The following is a 21,678-nucleotide window of genomic DNA, read 5'->3' as shown; positions in this document are numbered from 1 at the left end:
TTTCAGGGAATCTTAAAATACTGTATTCTCCAGAACTTTAAATGCTAAAATGTACAGTATCTCATTTCTGAAAAATTATAGTAAAAGCACTAACAACAACAAAAAAGTATATGCTTGGGATTTAAGCCAGTGAAAAAAATTACAAAATTGTCTTGTTTAACATGAGAAAAATAGAGTTATTGCAAGATTTTATTAGATGGAACCTTGCCTGAACCCTCCCAATGTCCCCTTCCTGTCATGAAGCTTGCATTATATGCAATAATTATGGTGACCCCATCAGAGGAGAAAGACGCTTGGCCAAAGGTGGTGTCCACAAAATGGAAATAAGGAAATCAGTTACAGAGCTATGTAGGGGGACCTGACAATTGTTTGGAGCTTGTGTGTATGTTTGGAGTGGGAGGCAGGAATTCAGAGGCATTGAAAGCGACTGCAGGTTTCTTTGCAGCACACCTAGGTGTGACAGGGGTGCCATTCACAGCACCATGGCTTATCAACTCCGGCAAAAGAGCAGGTGATGGAGTGTATGAAACTGAAAAGATAAAAGGCAGGATGGGACAGAAACCAATTCTATAAAGACACTTGTTTACTGTATCAAGGTCCTGGCATTTCATCTACTAAGCTAGAGGGACTTCATTGAAAGGTTTTCGGTTAAGGATTAACATGACCAGATTTGCATTTTGCATGGCAGCTTGGAGGGAATTGAAGATGGATTTACAATTAAACTGTTGTAATAGTAAAGGGTGGAGGAAATGGTGACTATGGGGTTGAAGAAGATTTTAAGGAAACACTTAGCAGGATTTAAAGTCAATTAGATGAGGGCTTGAGAGACAGGGGACAGGCTTGAAGACTCTTAGTTTCCTGGTTTATATACCTGGGTAGATGCCAAGTTAGCAGGGAAGGGATACAGGAAATAAACTATTTCCATTGCTTACATAGTAAGGTTAATTGTCTATGTTCAATATGAAAAGAAGTTTTAGAGATGAAGAAAATAATTGTGTTAAACGTGTACTTTTTTTTTTGCATTGAAGTTTCTTTTAAATCGTAGAACTTACAGGGAATCTTGGAGATCACAAATTCTCCTATTTATTTTATTAATGAGAATATTGAGGTTCAACATTTAAATCACCCATACAGGTAATGACAGACCAGAACTGGAAAATTGGTTTCTGGCCCCAGTCTAGAGTTCTTTCATACTTATTCATCCTCACGGGATCGGTAGATGTTAGACTCAAAATGTGTATTCTTATAAATGAACAATCTTAGCTTGCCGCCTGATGTTTCTAAGAATTGATTTTACTATCTGCCAGGTGGAAAAAATATTTAGTTGGTCTGTTCAACTCCTTCTGGGCTTGTAACAATTCTCCTTGTGAGAATTTTAGAAGTACTTTATCTGTATTATTTTTTTTTTTTTAGAGGAAATACTTGGATTGATGAAGTGATTTGTACTCAGAAGCAGTTATTATTTTAATCTGCCGAAAATAGCTCTTGATATGGGTCAATAAAAATATTTCTAAGTCTTTAGCTTTATTAGCTACCTGTCTAATCTCCACCACACATTCACACACGCCCAAGGAATAACACTTTTTAGCAATATACCCACAAGAATAATAATACAAAGAAAAAAAGTAGATTTTTCAAAGATCTGCTGATCGTAATGCATAACAGTGAAACATTACAAACATGCTGAATGAATGAATAAGCAAACTATTCTGCCTTAGTGAAATAGAACACTATATTGTCTTTTTATTTGTACATAAAATATGAGATATGTAGAGATGTGTATAAAAATGTGTCTGAAAGAAAGCATGACATTTTATATGCACAGAAAACTTCAACCTCAATATATATGTAATGGGTTGGAAAGGTTAATAAATTAATTTAGATGGGGGTGTGTAGACAGAGCCCTTTGTTTTTAGGATAGTTTGTTTTATATCCCTTTTATATCACTCTTTTTTTTTTTCAGTTTTAGAATAAGAGAATTGCCTTTATTAAAAAAAAAAAAAAACTATCTGGTGGTACAATGGTAAGCTCCACCTGCTAAGCAAAAGTTTGGCAATTCCAACCCACTCAGCAGCTCTGCAGAAAAAAGACCTAATGATCTGCTCCTGTAAAGATTATAGCCTAGAAAACCCAATGGGGTTTTCTGTCACCTGGGGTTGCTATGAGTTGAAAATGGACTCAACAGCACCTAACAACAACAATCTTTGTAAAACCCTTTTGTGATTTCTCCTTCCAGCAAATATGGAAAACTAGATTACATGGAGGGAAAAGAAGCAAGGTTGGTCTGAGTCAGAGTTGATTCAGTGGCAATGGGTTTGGTGTTTTTGGGTGAGTAAGGTTGGATGCAATGTGACATCATGTCACAGTGGTTTTAAATGACTGTCTGACCTCACAGGGAAGTAAAGGGTTGTAGTCAGGGGTGGATTATCTGACAGACAAGGTAAGCACAGTACTTACCTTGCTTACCAAATCATCTGTAGTGAAAATTTTCACATTTTTTTTTTACCACATTAAAGATTCTGCTTCTAGGTATGGCGGGCATCTGTGTTTCTCCGGACCCCACAGCACCTTCCTACATGATCAGTCTCTTTAAATTTACAATCCCTGATGGGGGCAGATTACCCAATAAGCAAAGTAAGCATGGGTTTACTTGTGCTTACTTACTAACAAATTTTTTACTACAGGTTAGTAAGTAAACACAAGTACCTATGCTTATCTCGCTTATTGGGTAATCCACCTTTGTTTATACTACAGAGTGGCTAGTAAGCAAACCCTGAAACTATGGCTGCCCCGAGGATATTTGCATACACCAAGAATCTAGAGTCAATGTTTGAAAAGTCTCTGGGGAAGAAGAGTGAGGCAAAGAGTTATCCCTTTCTCCTTCTTCCTCCTCCCAACCCTGGCTGTGGCATTTAGAGGACAGGAAGCTTCATACATCCACTGATTCTCTTGCTGGCCACCTCTTGGCCATTCATACTCCTAGCTGCATCGACCCACTAAAACCGAAAAAACCAAACCCATTGCCGATGAGTTGATTCCAACTCATAGCTACCCCATAGGACACAGCAGAACTGCCCCATAGGGTTTCCAAGCAGCTGTTAGTGGATTTGAACTACTGACCTTTTGATTAGCAGCCTAAGCTCTTAACTGCTCCACCAGCAGGGCTCCTCTTGGCCACTCCAGAAAAACCAAACCCACTTCCATTAAGTCAGTTCCAACTCATAGCAACCCTATAGGACAGAGTAGAACTGCATCATAGAGTTTCCTGGGAGTGCCTGGTGGATTCGAGCTGCTGACCTCTTGGTTAGCAGCCATAGCACTTAGCCACTACGCCACCAGGGTGGCAGTCATTAAATACTTGGTCAAAGAAAGTAATTTATTGCAAGATGATTTACGAATTCTTTCTTTAGCCTAGTCTGTGTTATAAAATAGGATCTTACATCTTCTCTAATGAGCTTTGTTTTAATTAAAAGATGAGAACTTGCTCTTTTTTTTTAATTTTTTGTCTGTACCTACCATTATGTTCCAAAATAAAATGTTTCCCATTAGGGTCAATACCATTTAAAATGGTAGTGAGAAATATTAGACGTTGAAACTGTGTAACAATAAAGACCTGGGTTTGAACTCTGTTTGTACCACTATTAGCTGTGTGTTCCAGGCCAAGTTAACTTACCCAGGCTTCAGTTCCTACGTCTGTACAATGGAATAAGAGTTGTTCCTTAGAGAAATAGTATTATTCCTCAGTAATTAATCCTCAGAATTAAATCAGATAATCCCTTAAAAGCTTTTATCATAATTCTAGGCCCTTAGTATACCAGTACTGTCGAGTCCACCCTGACTCATAGCAACCCCATCTGTGTCAGAGTAGAACTGTGCTCTGTAGGATTTCCAGTGGCTGATTTTTCAAAAGTGTATTCCCAGGCCATTCTTCTGAGGTGCCGCTGAGTACACCTGAACTTCCAACATTTAGCTTAGCGGCTCAACTTGTTACCTGTTTGCACCACTCAAGGACTCCAGGTCCATAATGTAGATCCAATAATTATTAGCTATTATAATACATATAGAGAGAGAGACAGTTGGATTATCAGGGTATACAGTATATAGTACTACATTTAGTACTCTATATAGTGTATACCATATAAATTATTGATGTTATTAGAGACCCTATGAAAAACATAGCATCAATTTAATAGGCAAAAAGTGAAATGGCTCATAAATATACCATCTGTTTCCCTGTGTTCTTATCCCAGGATCATAATCACCAACAATACAATATCATATGCTGGGAGAATTTCCTTTTTTTTTTTTTTAAGAGCTTTATTGTGGTATAATTTGCATACCATAAAATTTGCCCATTGTAAGTGTACAATTTGGTGGTTTTTAGTGAATTTAAAGAGTTGTGCAATCATCACTACAATCCAATTCTAGAGCATTTTTATCATCTCAAAAAGATTTCCTGTGCCCGTTTGCAGTCAAGGGAACATTTACTTCTTCTTTTTGTATTTTGTGGTGGTGAAGCATATCTAGCATAAAGTTTGCTGTCTTAACCATTTTTATGTGTACAATTCAGTAACACTGATTACATTCATCCTGTTGTGCTATCATCACTATCCATTTCCAAAAGTTTTTACATCACTCCAAACAGAAACTCAGTATCGCTTAGCCGTAATTCCCATTTGCTCCTCCCCTAAAAAAACCAAACCAAATCCATTGCTGTTGAGTCAATTCCGACTCATAACGACCTTGTAGGACAGAGTAGAACTGCCCCAGCCCCTGGTATCCACTAATGACCTTTTTTGAAAAATTTTTTTTTATTGTGGTAAATATGCATGTAACAATCTTCACAAGTACAATTTAGTGACATAACCTTTGTTCCTCATATTGTTATCATCATCCTTATCTGTTCCCAAATTATTCTCTTACTCTTAACAGAAGCTCAGTGTCCCTTAAGTACTGGGTCCTCCACCCTTCTGCTCTCCCACCCACCCCTGGTAACCACTAATAAACCTTGTTCTCTATACACTTGCCAATTCTAAATATTTCATGTTAGTGGGATCAGGCAATGTTCATCCTTTTGTGTCTGACTTATCTCATTCAGCATAATGTTTTCCAGGTTCATCCATGTCATGTCCTGTACTAGAATTTTCTCATTATGGCTACATAATATTCTATAGTACGTATAAAGCACATGTTGTTTATCCATTTATCTGCTGGAAAGACACTTGGGTTGTTTCCACCTTTTGGCTATGGTGAATAATGCTGCAACGCACATTGGTGTACAAGTATCTGTGTTCCTGCTTTCAAGTTTCTTGGATATACACCTAGGAGTGAAATTGCTGGATCATATGGTAATTCTATGTTTAACTTTTTGAGGAGCCTCCAAACTGTTTTCCATAGCAGCTGCACCATTCACATTCCCACCAGCAATGCATTGGAGCTTCAATTTTTCTACATCCTCGTTAAAGCTTGTTATTTTCCATTTTTCTGATAATAGCCATCCTTGTTGGTGTGAGGTGATACCTCAGTGTGGTTTTAATTTGTGGCACAATGGTTAAGAACTTGGCTGCTAACTGAAAGTTTGGCAGTTCAAACCTGCCGGGTGACTCCATGGGAGAAAGACCAGCTGATCTGCTTCCATAGAGATTATAGTTTAGGAAAGCCTATGGGGGGCTCAACTCTGTCACATGAGGTCACGATGAGTGAAAATTGATGCAATGGCACATAACAACAGCAACAACAACGACTAACATCCTTAAGCATCTTTTCATGTACTAATTGGCCATTAATATATCTTCTTTGGAGAAGTGTCTATTCAAATATTTTGCCTATTTTTTTTTTAATTGTGCTTTAGGTGAAAGCTTACTCTCAAGTTCGTTTCTCATTCAAAAATTTATACACATATTGTTTTGTGACATTGGTTGCAACCCTCTCAATGTGGCAGCACTCTCCCCCTTTCCACCCTGGGTTCCTGGTGTCCATTTGTCCAGTTTTCCTGACCCTTTCTTACCTTCTCATCTTACTTTAGAGCAAGAGTTACCCATTTGGTCTTGTATGTTTGATTGAACTAAGAAGCACGTTCCTCACATGTGTTGTTGTTTATTTTAGAGGCCTGTCTAATCTTTGTCTAACAAGTGGACTTTGGGAGAGGTTTTTTTATTGGATTGTTTTGTCTATTTGTTTTTGAATTGTAGAAGTGCTTTATATATTCTGCATATTAAACCCTTATAAGATATATGGTTACCAAATATCTTCTCCCATTCTGTAGGTTGCCTTTTTACTTTCTTGATAAAGTCCTTTGATGCATGAAAAATTTTCATCCTGATGAACTCCAATTTATCAATTTTTTTTTGTTGTTGCTGTCATTGCTCATACTTTTTGATGTTATAACTAAAATTCATTATCAAATACAAGGCCTTGAAGTTTTACCTCAATGTTTTCCTCTAAGAGTTTTATGGTTTTAGCTCTTATATGTAGGTCATTGATCCATTTTGGGTTAATTGTGATGTATTAGTCCAACTTCATTCTTTGGCATGTGTCCCAGCAGCACTTATTGAAGAGACTATTCTTTCCTCATTGAGAGGACTTGACATCCTTGCCAAAACTCAGTTGGCCATAGATGTACAAGTTTATTTCTGAACTCTCAGTTCTATTCCAATCTTATGTATGTCTATTCTCATACCATTACCACACTGTTTTGATTACTGTACCTTTATAGTATGTTTTGAAATCAGGACGTGTGAGCCCTCCTACATTGTTCTTGTTTTTTAAGATTGTTTTGACTTATCAGGGCCCTTGCAACTTCATATGAACTGGAGGATCAGCTTTTCCATTTCTGCAAAAAAGGCTGATGGAATTTTGGTACGGGTTGCATTGAATCTGTAGATCATTTTTTGTAGCATTGGCATCTTAACAATTTTAAGTTTTCCAATTCATGAACTCAAAATGTCTTTCCATTTATTTAAATCTCCTTTTATTTCTCCTAGCAATGTTTTATTGTTTTCAGCATTCAAGTCTTTCACCTCCCGGTTAAATTTTTTCCTAGGCATTTTGATCTTTTAGATGCTATCATAAAATTGGCCTGTTTTCTTGATTTCCTTTTCAGATTGTCCAGGGAACGTTTACTTTTGGAAGTGTACTTGGGAATGATTTATATTTTTGCACCTTATCTTATCCTATATTTTCATTAGACACATAAGTGACAAAGTCCAGGATGGAGTTAGCGAGTTTTTTAGTTGGGAGGATACCAGGACACCTGATTGGAGTATCACTCCATTACTCCTTGCCAGGAGAGTAAGCATGAAAGTTTCATAAGTCAAACTAGATAGAAATAGAACTGAACAGATCTTTGGAAGTTGTCATAGGAAATCAGGATGAATGAATTCAGGGAAAAGTGAGAACAGGCCATGGAATGAAGATTGGAATCCCAGTTCTATAGCTTTAGGCCTCAGTTACATAATAGAGAAAATGGTAACAATAATTCCCATCTCATAGAGGTTGAGAAGATAACTTTAAATGTTTATTTAAAGGTCATATAATGGTGCCTGGAAAATTTTATTAGGGCAAGACCAAGTCTAAGGAAAGAATGTATATAGAGGTCAGAGCCTAATGGTCAAGAAATTGTAAATACAAACTTGCAAACTGAAAGCTGAGTTAGCAGAAACCACTGTGATCACAGCCAATATGAACATTGCCTTTGATGGAAGAAGTTAAAAGGCAATGAATTTTACTTTATTTCTCTCTTAATTAGCATCACTTGTCACAGAGCTAATAAATGGCAGAATCAAGATTTAATCAAGACACTCTCATATTTCAAAATTTCTATTAAACCAAGATTTTTTCCCACAAGACTTATTTTAAGTATAAACATCAATTTAAGCTTGGGTCACATAACTCATTTAATTATATATGTGAAAATCATAGGAAGTAAACAAGATAAATGTTTTCTAGCATCTAGAGCTTTTCCCTAAGCCAAAATCTAAGGGAAAAGAGGGAGAATCCATGGGGTAAAGTAGATATATATTTTTTCCTTCTACAATTTCATGAAGCCCATTGTTAAACCCTGTGAAGCCAGAAGGGTATATTCAAGTGCACTAAGGTGTAAATTTTCATTTATTATCCACGTGGTTTTCTTCTCACTTAGAACTGCGAGTGTGTCTACCCCTCCCTCTGGATTCAAGAGATGAGTTTTTTTTACAAATAGTGCTTGAGTAGGGAAAAAAATAAGTGGAACTGGTCCTGAGATTATTCTCTAGATATTTAATTGTGCTACAGATGCAGAATTACAGTACTCCAAAGCATTTTTCCTATCCTAAACCAAAGTAACCCAAACCCATTGCCATCGAGTCAATTCCAACTCGTAATGACCCAATAGGACAGAGTAGAACTTCCCCCATAGGGTTTCCAAGGAGCAGCTGGTGGATTTGAACTGCTGACCTTTTGGTTTACAGCCGTAGCTCTTAACCACTCTGCCACGAGGGCTCCTTTCCTATCCTGGTTAACCCTAATCCTCTTCGCCTGTCTTTTCCTTCTCTTTTCTCTCCTTGCCTACATTTTTCCATAACTCCACCGCCCAAAGTAGTAGCTTGGGTTTGAAATGCTTGACTAGTAGCTGAAAGTTTGGTAATTTGAACCCACCCAGAGGCACCTCAGAATAAAAATCTGGCAATTTGCTTCCAAAAGACCGTAGCCTTGAAAACCCTATGGAGCAGTTCTACCCCGACACACCTGGCACCCCCATGAGTCAGAATTGACTCAACAGCAACCAACAGCAACAACAACCAGCACATCTAAGGTATTTAAACCATGTGACTAAATGAGATCACTTAGGAAGGACATAAAAGGGAAGAGTTCCAAGGACAGAGGCCTGGAACATGTCAATACTAGCCAATGGGGAAATAAGGAGGAACAGCAAAAAGGGAATGAGACAGACTATACAGATCCTTGTTTTAGTAGCAATTAATTTTGGTTAGCAATTAGAGTTTATGAATATGAATACCATGTCACTATATGGTGACACAATAATATGACAACACTTCCGGTAGCAATATGCACACATACACACGTATGGGTGTACATACATATATGTGTGTGTATATATATGTGTATATATATATATATGTATATATAGACACACACGTACACACACGACACAGTGGTTAAGAACTTGGCTGCTAACCAAAAAAGCTCAGCAGTTCAAATTCACCAGCCACTTCTTGAAAACCCTATGGGACAGTTCTATTCTGTCCTATAGGGTTGCTATGAATCAACAGTAACTCAACAGCAACAGGTATATATATAAGTTCACTGTTTAATCAGCACAAAAAAAATACTATGAAAATAATTTCAATATTCATTATTCATAATTTGCTATATTATTTATATCTTATCAAGTTTTTTTCTAAAAAGATTCTCTTTTTTCTGGTTTTGTCTGATTAATAGTTGATTCAAGTGTTTAGATTCAGTATAAATTTCAGGCCACTATAAATTGGGTTCAGCTATATTCTTTTTATGTAGATAATTATACTCATAACTTTCCATTTAAGAAGCTATAACTTTTAAAATATATGACATGTTTGAAGAGTAAGGCACTGAATAGGTAGATGAAATTTATGTATAGTTAAAATTGCTTTGTGGGTGGTGATTTTTTTTTTTCTTTCCCTATATCATACTGTTTCATTTTAGACACCAGTGTTGGCTTTTATTGTGGAAAATGAATCTTTTTGCCTTACTAGGTAAGATGTTCATCATCAAAAGACTTAATAGGAAGTACCAATGCCTGCTACATAACTCTGCTGGAAAGGAGACTGACTTAGCAGCAGGAGAACAGAACTGAGCTTTTGTCCTGTGATGGTGGTTAGAGATTATATTGATGGTGGGAGAAGGGTGGGGGGACTGACTTAGAGAGAAAGGATGAAAGGATGATAAAAAACGGTTGGGAGAGACATCACCCACTGGTAATGAGAAGGGAACAAAAACAACTTCTGTTGAATATGGACTGCAAAAGTAATCTTATAAAAGATACTGTCTTAGTTTTGTCTAGTGCTGCTATAACAGGAAGTGGATGCTTCAACAAACAGAAGTTTATTCTCTCATAGTCTAGTAGGGCAGAAGTCCAAAGTCAGGGTGTCACCTCCAGGGAAAGACCTTCTGTCTCTGTCAGCTCTGGAGGAAAGTCCTTGTCATCAATCTTCCCTCGTCAAGGAGCTTTCTCAGAACAGGGACCCCGGTTCCAGAGTGTACATTATTTTCCTCGTTCTTGTTTCTCAGTGGTATGAGGGCCCTAGTGTCTTTCTGCTTGCTTCTCTTTTTCAAATCTCAAAAGAGATTGACTCAAGACACAACTTAATCTTGTAGATTGAGTCCTGCCTCATTAACATAACTGCCACTAATTCTACCTCATTAACATCATAGAGATAGGATTTATAACACATAGGAAAATCACATAAGATGATAAAATAGTGGACAATCACACAATATTGGGAATCATGGCCTAGCCACATTTTGGGGGGACACAATTCAATCTATAACAGATGCTAAGAAAATTAGAATAAATTGAAATTTTTATCAGAGGCATTGCATAGGAAGACTGAGGGTTTGGAAGGTATCTCACAAAGTCCAAACAATGGGAGTGGGTTTCTCTAAAGGTGCTTAACTATCACGTGCATCTGGACCTTCTGGGTGCTTGTTACAAATGCTTCAGCCTACTGAATAAGAATCTCTTGGTGTTGACAAGGAATCTGCATTTTTTTTACAACCACCTACCTCCTATCCTTGGTTCCCTAGTGGCACAGAGGTTAAGAAAGACTGCTGCTAACCAAAAGGCCAGCAGTTCGAATCCACCAACCACTCCTTCAAAACCCTATGGGGCAGTTCTGCTCTGTCCTTTAGAGTTGCTATGAGTTGGAATTGACTCAACAGCAACAGGTTTGGTTTGGCTTTTGTAGCCCGTCTTCATCCCCAAGAGAATCGTATGTCTGCTAAAATTTGAGGAACCCTTGTGGTTCAGTGGTTAAGAGCTAGACTGCTAACCAAAAGTTCAGCAGTTAGAACCCACCAGCCACTCTTTGGAGGCCCAGTGGGGCAGGTCTACTCTGTCCTATAGGGTCGCTATGAGTAGGAATGGACTCAAGGGTAATCAGTTTGGTTTGGTTTGAACTAGTATATAAGGAAAGACTATGTGAGAAATAAATCTTGAAAATATATCTATTTGGAATCAACTAGAGAGGAAACTCCAAGGGAATTTGCAAAGTAAGAGAAATGCAGAAAAAATAATGTAAGTAGCTTATGTTCAGGGATAAAGTAACAGTGATCTACCAGGAACGTATGATATAAATAAAGAACAAAGACAGGGGTGACAAGACTCAAAAGGGATGCATGGGAGTTAGTGTTTGAGAGACCAGAAGTGACATGCTAAAAAAGAGGACAGTCATATGAAGAGAAAGATGGAAGGCCACACATTGCTTTTAGCAATCTAGCTTTCCAAGAGCTAAGCCATGGGAGCCCTGTCAGCACCAATACGACAACACCAGAAAGAAAATTACAATGATGGAAGAGCAGAAGGGTGACAGGAATCACGGAGCAGTTGCCACAAGCTGCTTTCTGTAGTAGGTTCTGCTCTCTGATGTCAGAACCACTGGGTATCACTGTCCTCCTCCTGGTGACACATTGACATCCTTTTTTTTAGATAAACATTTTCTTTACAAAAGTAGCATGGGGTTGTTTGCTTTACTAAAGACTTTGGTGGATTGAACTGTGTATCCAGTCTGAGTACAGATGAGTAAGGAAACATCTCCATTCATGATTTTATTAAAGACCTTGTATGCTCTCATGTGAGACTTCGGTTTTAAACAGGCAATGAGCCAAAAGGAGACATAAGGAATTAGTTGTGACTCTTTCTTTCTTTCTACTCCTTGCAATTGTTATCATTTGTGTTGTTTTTTGCATTGAAAATGTATAGTTGATAATTAAGATAGGAATAATTATAACTCCCTACTTCTGAAATGTAAGAGTCTATAATTCAAGTAAGAGATTGGGAGAAAAATCCTTTTAAGAGTGTCCCAGACTAGAGATGTGTTTCTTAGCCTTTAAAAATCCATACCTCTCACTGACTGACAAGCCAAGGACATTTTTTTAATCATTTTGCAAAAAATAATAAGAATATTCAATATACTGTTGCAAAGGAACATTGTACCTCTGAAGATTCTGATACTTTGCCTCAAAGTCATCAGGGTAAAAGGAGAGAGTGTGCTTCCTAGATGTTATTTTTTTTTAATGTTTTTAATTTTTCTAAATTAGAAATGGAGTTATAAGAATTAAATAATGTTACAGGCAAATGTAGAAAAAAAAGATTTCATAAATGCTGAACATAGGTTGCAAGTTATTGTAAAAAATCCTTCAACAGTTAAGTGTAAAAGAACACACATCATTCACTTCCCTCTGTCTTTCCTAAATTAAATTGGCCAAAGGCTCCCTGGAATCTCTACCCCCATAACATGTTTGACCAGTTCCTAGATGATGACCATAAAAGCCAGTAGTTCATCAATTAATAATTTTAGATTTCTTTACAAGTTAGACAGGAAATCATAAGCAAAAAAAAAAGCGTGGTGATAAAATAGCATAATGGGATTTTTGTGCTATAAATGTCCTTTTTCTATCCAGTAAAATTCTTCATATGCCCATTTGACATTGATTTATTTTCTTCCCACTTTCTGGCTATAAAAATCCCTTTCTCCCAGAGTATCGTGGGGGGAAATAAGCTATGGTATTTATTGAATGATTGCTCTGTGGTAAGCCCTATTTTTTAGTACTTCACATGAATGATCTCTAATCTGACTCGTGTAATTGTTGGGTAATTATTCCTGCTTTCCTGATGAGGAAGCTGAAGGCTCCTCAAGGTCACCCAGCTAGTAAATGTCAGAGCCAGGATTTATATTCAGATTGGTCTGAATATAAACCTTCATGCTAAGTTTATTAGTAATTAATAATAATTTGTTTTGAATACTTGTACATGCCATATATAATCATAAAGGAGCTTCCTAGTGTTTGAGAAAAGACTGAATTCCTGTCACATTTTTAAACAATGACTTGGCCAAGTTACTTAAAAACCCTTAAAAAAAAAAAAAACCATTGCCATCAAGTCAATTCAGACTCACAGTGACCCTATAGACCCTATAGGACAGAGTAGAACTGCCCCATAGAGTTTCCAAGGAGCACCGGTGGATTCAAACTGCCGACCTTTGGATTAGCAGCTGTTGCCCTTAACCACTACTCCACCAGGGTTTCCTAAAAACCCTTAAACCCAACCCACTGCTGTCGAGTCAATTCCTGAGTGTGTGGTAAATTTCCTTAGTGCGTGGTAAATTTCTCTTATCACAGTCATCTCTTCAATAGGAAGTAATGATATTTGGAGTTCTGTTTATCACTTACCATCTAGTATTAAGGGCTGCAAATTCTTTTTCCTCTTTTGTGTAACCTGCCTTTATCTTTGTTATTGCAGTACTGGATACCAGTTTATTTACTACTCACCTGAAAACACAGCCAAAGCAAAAGAAGTTCTCAGCAACATCAATCAACTACAACCTCTTATAGCAACCCATGCAGACCTACTGCTTAATTCTGCAAGCCAGCATTCTGCAGACAGCTTGAAGAATTCTCTAAAGATGCTTTCAGAAAAAGTAAGATCCAAATCATGGCTACAGTGGGGGAAATGAAATAGTCAAATCCCTACTGGTGCTGCCTTCTACATGCATTGCCTTTCATAGCACCTGGAAACATAAAATAGGCTAGGTAAAAAGTCAGCTTCAAAGTATTGCCACAGGATCAAAATGAATTGGCCTCATTCCCCTTTCAAATCTTACTAAGAGTTATTATTATTATCATTATTTTCTGTTAAGAAACGAAACCTGTTAGTGGTTGGGATCTATTTTCTCTTTTCCTTGACATATTTTGTTTTCTTTGGGCTATGGCCTTATTAATGAATTAAATTAGATTTTGAAATTTACTTTATTTTCCTCTGGTGATCACCTAATTTTTATGCATATGAAGCTATACACTTAAAGAGCAATGTCACTTCATTTGCAAGTAGAACTTTGATATGGATTCTTGTCAGTGGCATGGGGCGATTTCTCTCTCTTGGTTTGTTTTCTACAACATCATCTGCTTTGTAACACCAAAGCCAAACTAAACCTATTGCCATCGAGTCAATTCTGAATTATAGATTCCCTATGGGACAGAGTAGAACTGCCCCCACAGGGTTTCCAAGGAGCAGCTGGGGGATTTGAACTTCTGACCTTTTGGTTAGCAGCCAAGCTCTTAACCACTGCTGCACCAGGGCTTCATCTACTAGGTGACAAACCAAGAAACCAAACCCGTTGCCGTCAAGCTGATTCCAACTCATAGCGACCTATAGGACAGAGTACAACTGCTCCTTAGAGTTTCGAAGGAGCACCTGGTGGATTTGAACTGCCAATCTTTTGGTTAGCAGCTGTAGCTCTTAACCACTGTGCCACCAGGGTTTCCATCTACTAGATGAAGGTCCCCAAAATTCTAAAAGTATTAGTTATTGAAACACAGTGGGACCTAAGCCTTAGTTTTTCCAGTGGGGACTTGCACTTGTATCTGCAGAGAGCGAAGGTAGCACTTTGTGGAGACTCAATACCAACCTTCATAACTAATTAGGGCAACTGTATGATACAGAGAGAAACACGAAAGACAAAGCACAACTTGATTTTAAGTGTAAAACCAGGTATCCTGGAGCCCAGTCGTAATGTGCTCACCCTTCACGTCTGCATCCAATGTACATGCCCTTAAAGGAACTGTTCAAAGTTAATCCTTATGGTGTCTAATTCTAAAATAAGATACCAGTGTAGTTCTTCATCTCCATGAAGAACAAATCCACAGAAACCTGAATGGTATGTATGTATATATTTTGGATTCAGATATGTTAGTCTGTAAGAATAATACTTTACATTTACTTAACATTTTAATTTAAAACACACTTTCCATATATTATTCTCAAGGGAGAAAATGAATATCTATTCTTATTAAATATTAGCTAGTATCTACTCAGAAAGGCCATGTAAATTGTCTAATAAAAAATGAAAAATCAAAATCCAAGACTTCCAGTTCAAAATAGGACATTTTTCCCTGCCAGAAAACCAGTGCCTCCATCAGGAAAAAAGAAGAAAAAATTGACCCAAATGTTATGAGCACTTATCTGTGTCAGATATTGTGCTAGAGACTTCATGTCTTCTGTTATTTCATTTAATCTTCAACTCAGGTCTGGTTGAGTCTGCGGTGTAAGATTTTTCTGGTATCCTTTATGTAATAATGTAATTTATGTTTTGACCTCTCTTTATTTTCTCGCTCTCTCTCCTTTCTTTCTTGTTAAACAAATTCCTCAGAAACACTTGGCTATTTTAGTAGTCAATAAATAAGTCTTTATGGCTAGGGAAAAAGAAAAAAAAAAGAAGAGATAGTTGCCTGCAGTAAAATAATGTAATTTCTTTTCTTTTTTTTTTGGCTAGTTTCTCTTTTGGATTCACAGATGAGAAGAGTTTTTCTAAATCCACTTAAGCAGAAAATTTTAGCAAATAGCACATTACTGCAGTGATTACAGAGCAGTATTTATATTCTTCCTGTTCGTTGGGCAAGGATTTGTCATTTCATACATCATTTATAACTTGCTGCAGCGATTTGGGGGAGGAAGGTGTTTCTCCTTCTTGAGTTCAGCATTGATACAACTTTTTTCCCTATGTTTTTCTACTGAGTAAACGAGCTTTGTCTACTAAAATAAATCTGTCAACCCTTAAAACTAGGAGGATCCTTTTTAAAGTTAAGCTTGCAAGTCATACATTCTTTGAAGATTTCTTGCCTGGAAGTGCTACAGAGTTTTGCATAGACTGTGATGACCGTTAGTAGAGAAAGAGTTTTCCTGGCATCTTAATATTTTAATATATTTTAATATTAGCAGGATTTAAGTTTAACAAGTTTTGTTTTTAAGTTTCAAGGGTCTTACACCCTGTGGATTAGAGAATAAAAATCCTTTCTTCATTGAGAGTTCCCTTTTTTGGTTTGTTTGTTTTAATTGAATTTGAACTAGTATGTTTGGAAAATAAGTAATTGTTTTCTTAGGAACTCATTTGCACAGCATATGGAGTCCCGGGGTAGTGCGAACAGTTAACGTGCTCGGCTGCTAACCAAAAGGTTCAAGTCCACCCAGAGGCAACTGGGAAGAAAAGCCTGGTGATCTGCTCCCAAAAATCAGCCATTAAAAACCCTGTGGAGCACAGTTCTACTCTGACACACATGGGGTTACCATGAGTCCAAATCAACTCAATAGCAACTGGTTTAGGAATTGTCTGTATTTATACTCATCTGGGAATCCTGAAGCGTTTGAGCAGCTGAACATGGGAGAGTTCACTGAAGTACAACAGATAGTCTGGGGAAGTCTGGGAGTAGCCTATAGGTAGGGTGGAGGAAAGCATTCAGGTACTTTGTGATGAGATGACATCTCTCATCTCATGTCAGGCAATACATCTGGAAATGATAGTACTAGAAGCAAATAACAGTTCAATATCGACTCAGAGTCTGGGGCAACAAAGAAAGCCAGCTTGCTAATGAGGTATATTCAGGGAGTTTCAGAGCAGGCAATATTTGTAGATCCCAAAGGCAATCCATATTTTCTCTAATACTACTGAGAACCAAGCCACAAGACTAAGGCTTCACAGTAAGATTCTGTCCCTCTAATTGTTTATTGGTGGAAAAAGCAAACAAAGAAAGAAATTTATAAACAGTAAAAACATTTACTAAGTTTATATGATTTGCTAGACACTGTGCCTGACACTACCGGCAAAAAAAAATGGAATGAGACACAGGCCTTTTCTTTCAAAGAAACTCACAGTCTTGATGATGATAGTCGTGATGATAATGATGATGACAATAATAGCTAGTACTCATCAGAGGCATAATAACTGTTAGGTACTGTTATAATGTCTTTTATTTTTCACAATTCTATGAGTGTGGTAATTCCAATCACCAGTAATTATCAATGCATCCTGATTGCATGTTTGAGCAATTTCAGACTGCAGAAGTTGGTTAAGATCTTCAATTTCTTCATCTTTGGCTTTAGTGGTTGGTGCATAAATTTGAATAATAGTCATATTAACTGGTCTTCTTTGTAGGCATATGAATATTATTCTATCACTGACAGTGTTGTACTTCAGGATAGATCTTAAATGGTTCTTTTTGAGGATGAATGCAATACCATTCCTCTTCAAGTTGTCATGCCTAGCATGATAGACCATATAATTGTCTGTCTTAAAATGGCAAATATCAGCTCATTAATGCCTAGGATATCGATGTTTATGCGTTCCATTTCATTTTTTACAATTTCCAATTTTCATCAATCTGTACATCGTACATTCCATGTTCCAATTATTAATGGATGTTTGCAGCTGTTTCTTCTCATTTTGAGTCATGTCACATCAGCAAATGAAGGTCCTAAAAGCTTGACTCCATCCACATCATTAAGGTCAACTCTACTTTGAGAACGTAACTTTTCCCCAGTTGTCTTTTGAATACCTTCCAACCTGAGGGGCTCATCTCTGGCACTGTATCAGACAATGTTCTGTTGCTATTCAGGATGCAATGATAATTACTGGTGGTTGGAATGCCAAAGTTGGAAACAAAGAAGAAAAGTCTGTAGTTGGAAAATATGGCCTCAGTGATAGAAACGATGCCGGAGGTCACATGATAGAATTTTGCAAGACCAAGGACTTCTTCATTCCAAATACCTTTTCTCAACAACATAAACAGTGACTATACATGTGGACCTTGCCAGATGGAATACACAAATCAAATCGACTACGTCTGTGAAAAGAGATAATGGAAATGCTCAGCCTCATCAGTCAGAACAAAGCCAGGGAATGACTGCAGAACAGACTATCAGTTGCTCATACGCAAGTTCAAATTGAAGCTAAAGAAAATTAGAACAAGTTCATGAGAGCCAAAGTAGAACCTTGAGTATATCACACCTGAATTTAGAGACCATCTTGAGAATAGATTTGATGCATTAAACACTGATGACTGAAGACCAGGCGAGTTGTGGAATGACATCAAGGGCATCATACATGAAGAAAGCAAGAAATTATTTTAAAAAAGACAGGAAAGAAAAAAAAGACCAAACTGGATATCAGAAGAGACTCTGAAACTTGCTCTTGAATGTTGGTCTAGTAGCTAAAGCAAATGGAAGAAATGATGAAGTAAAAGAGCTAAACAGAAGATTTCAAAGAAATTCAATAGGGAAGAATACCCTGGCATTCCTCAAGTGGAAAGAACTGAAAAAAAAATTCAAGCCTCGAGTTGCAATATTGAAGGATTCTATGGGGAAAATATTAAATGACACAGGAAGCATCAAAAGAAAATGAAAGAAATACACAGAATCACTATGCCGAAAAGAATTGGTTGATATTCAACCATGTCAGGAGGTAGCATATGATCAGGAACCAATGGTACTGAAGGAAGAACTTCAAGCTGAAATGAAGACATGGGTGAAAAACAAGGCTCCTGGGATTGATGGAATTCCAGCTGAAATGGATGCAGCATTGGAAGTTTTCAATCATCTATGCCAAGAAATCTGGAAGACTGCTGTCTGGCTCAACTGACTGAAAGAGATCTATATTTATGCCTATTCCAAAGAAAGGTGATCCAACTAAATGTGGAAATTATCTAACAATATCACACACAAGCAAAATTTTGTTAAAGATCATTCAAAAGTGGCTGCAGCAGTACATCAAAAAGGAACTGCCAGAAATTCAAGCCAGATTCACGAGAGGACATGGAACAGCGGATATCACTGCTGGTATCAGATGGATCCTGGCTAAAAGCAGAGAATACCAGAAAGATGTTTACCTGTGTTTCATTGACTATGCAAAGGCATTTGACTGTGTGGATCCTAATAAATTATGGATAACTTTGTGAGAAGTGGGAATTCCAGAACACTTAATTGTGCTCATGAGGAACCTTACATAGATAAGGAGGAAGTAGTTCAAACAGAAAAAGAGGATATTGCGTGGTTTAAAGTCAGAAAAGATATGTGTCAGGGTTATATCCTTTCACCATGCTTATTCCATCTGTATGCTGAGCAAATAATTCAAGAAGCTGTACTCTAGGAAGAAGAACAGGGCATCCAAATAGAAGGAAGACTCATTAACAACTTGCATTATACAAATGACACAACCTTGCTTGCTGAAAGTGGAGAGGACTTGAAGCACTTACTGAAGAATCTCAGAAACCACATCCTTCACTGTGGATTACATCTCAACATAAAGAAAACAAAATTTTCACAACTAGACTAATAACATCATGATAAATGGAGAAAAGATTGAAATTATAAAGAATTTCATTTTACTTGGATCTACAATCAACACCCATGGAAGCAGCAGTTAAGAAATCAAATGACATATTACATTGCAGGCAAATCTGCTGCAAAAGACCTCTTTAAAATGTTAAAAAGCAGAGATGTCTCCTTGAAGACTAAGGTGTGCCTGACCCAAGCCATGGTGTTTTCAATCACCTCATATGCATGTGAAGCTGGACAATGAATAAGGAAGACTGAAGAAGAATTGATGCCTCTGAATAATGGTGTTGGCGAAGAATGTTGAATTTACCTTGGACTGCCAAATGAACCAACAAATCTGTCTTGGAAGAAGTACAGCCAGAATGCTCCTTAGAAGCAAAAATGACGAGACTACGTCTCACATACTTTGGACATATCATCAGGAGAAATCATTCTCTGGAAAAGGATATCGTGCTTGGTAGAGGGTCAACAAAAAATGGAAATATCCTTAATGAGATGGATTGACACAGTGGCTACAACAATGGGCTCAAGCATAACAACAATTGGGAGGATGGCACAGAACCAGACAGTGTTTCGTTCTGGTTGTATATAGGGTTGCTATGAGTTGGAACCAACTTGATGGCACCTAAGAACAAAAACAATGACATCTATCTATCTATCTATCTATCTATCTATCTATCTATCTATCTATCTATCTATCTATCTATCTATCATCTATCTATCATTATCTATCTATCTATCATCTATCTATCTATCGTCTATCTATCTATCTATCTATCATCTATCTATCTAATCTATCATCTATCTCTCTCTCTCTCTGTCTACCTATCTACCTATCATCTGTCTATATTGTTTTTGTTGTTTGCCGCTGAGTCAGTTGCCACTTATCACAACCCCATGTGTGCAGATTAGAACTGTTCTGTGTAATTTTTAAGGCTGTGGCCACCTTTTGGAAGCATATCTCCATCCTGTCTTCCGAGGTACCTCTGTGTAGACTCAACTCACCAACCTTTCAGCTAGTAGTTGAGTACTTCAACATTTGTGCCACCCAGGGATTTCTATATCTGTGAGCTGTAAGAGTCATATATATGTGTGTATGTGTGTGTATATATATATGTATGACAATCCAACTCAGTTATAAGACAGTCTAACTAAAAATGGGCAAGCAAATTGAACAGAAATTTCACCAAAGAAGATATATTGATGGCAAATAAGCACATGCAAAGAGGCTCAACATCATTTGTCATGAAGGAAATATAAGGGTAAAGTACAATAAGATAGCAGCAACCATCACCTAGAATGGCTAAAACGCTGAGCATATGAAGAGTTTGAGGAGCATATGGTGTAAATGGAACTCTCATGTATTACCAGTGAATACAAAATTGTACGCCATTTTGGAAAACAGTCTATAGGTGTCTCATAAAGTTAAACAAACACCACGTGATCTAGCCATCTCATTCCCAGTTATTTACCCAAGAGAAAACTTGTTTTGTAGGCCTTGAGAGTGTTGTCGAGTGAGGAAGGTTGGGAGGCCTGCCTTTTGAAGATTATCCTCATAGCAATAGATTAGCTGAGTTAGGACAGTGGATTTAAAAAAAAAAAAAAAATCACTGGGCATCGCAGCTACCTTGGGGAGCTTGCTAAAAATACAAAGTCTAATTTCATAGCTCTAGGAAGGGACTTGGGAGTCTACATTTTGATGTTAGAGGTTTCAGATCACATCCTGAAATAAAAAAATGTTAGCTTAAGAAAAGTAAACCAACGAGAAAGGAATCAATGAAAGTACATGAAAAACGTATAAAGGATCTTAACTGAGATCTAACTGGAATGTAAAGTAAGACTCAATCTTTAAAACTGAAAAACTATAACCAGCAGAACCAAAACCAGTTGCCATGGATTCGATTCCTACTCATGGTAATCCCACATATGTCAAAGTATAATTGTGGTCTATGGGGTTTTCAAGGGTTGATTTTTTGGAAGTAGGTCACTAGGCCTTTCTTTTGAGGTTTCGGATTCAAACCTCCAACCACTGGGTTAGCAGCTGAGTTCATTAACCATTTGCAGCACCCAGGGATTCCAACTGGATGACTGATCCAGCAGAGAGATATTACTAAAGATGGCCTGAAGGCTAAATAATAACACTATCACTCATATAGAAAAACCACGAAAAAGAACACATTCGTTAAAGAACTTGATGAGTTCAGTCTGGGATTTCTGAAATTGAAAGACTTTCAGGTGGAGACAGTTGACAGCGAGGGTTCAGGAAGTGATTAGAGAGATGGACTTTATAGCTTCCTGCATATAAAGGTAATAGTTGAAGA

General features: G+C 37.4%; 1 protein-coding gene across 13 annotated transcripts in view; it reads left to right on the top strand.

The window, feature by feature from the left end:
- Positions 1–21,678, top strand: part of INPP4B (inositol polyphosphate-4-phosphatase type II B) — a 971,994-nt gene that overhangs the window by 802,114 nt on the left and 148,202 nt on the right. For all 13 annotated transcript variants that reach the window (XR_010317444.1, XM_064267536.1, XM_064267532.1 and 10 more), the window contains one exon: positions 13,496–13,673. Coding sequence is in view for 12 of the 13 variants with exons in the window: in XM_064267536.1 (XP_064123606.1) it covers positions 13,496–13,673 (178 nt within the window). In the remaining variant the exon portion in view is untranslated. The remainder of the gene's footprint in view (positions 1–13,495; positions 13,674–21,678) is intronic.

This window comes from Loxodonta africana, chromosome 13 (genome assembly GCF_030014295.1).
Source record: "Loxodonta africana isolate mLoxAfr1 chromosome 13, mLoxAfr1.hap2, whole genome shotgun sequence".
Taxonomy (NCBI): Eukaryota; Metazoa; Chordata; class Mammalia; order Proboscidea; family Elephantidae; genus Loxodonta; species Loxodonta africana.
The sequence above is the reverse complement of the archived record's forward strand: the minus strand, read 5'-3'. Positions and strand labels throughout refer to the sequence as shown.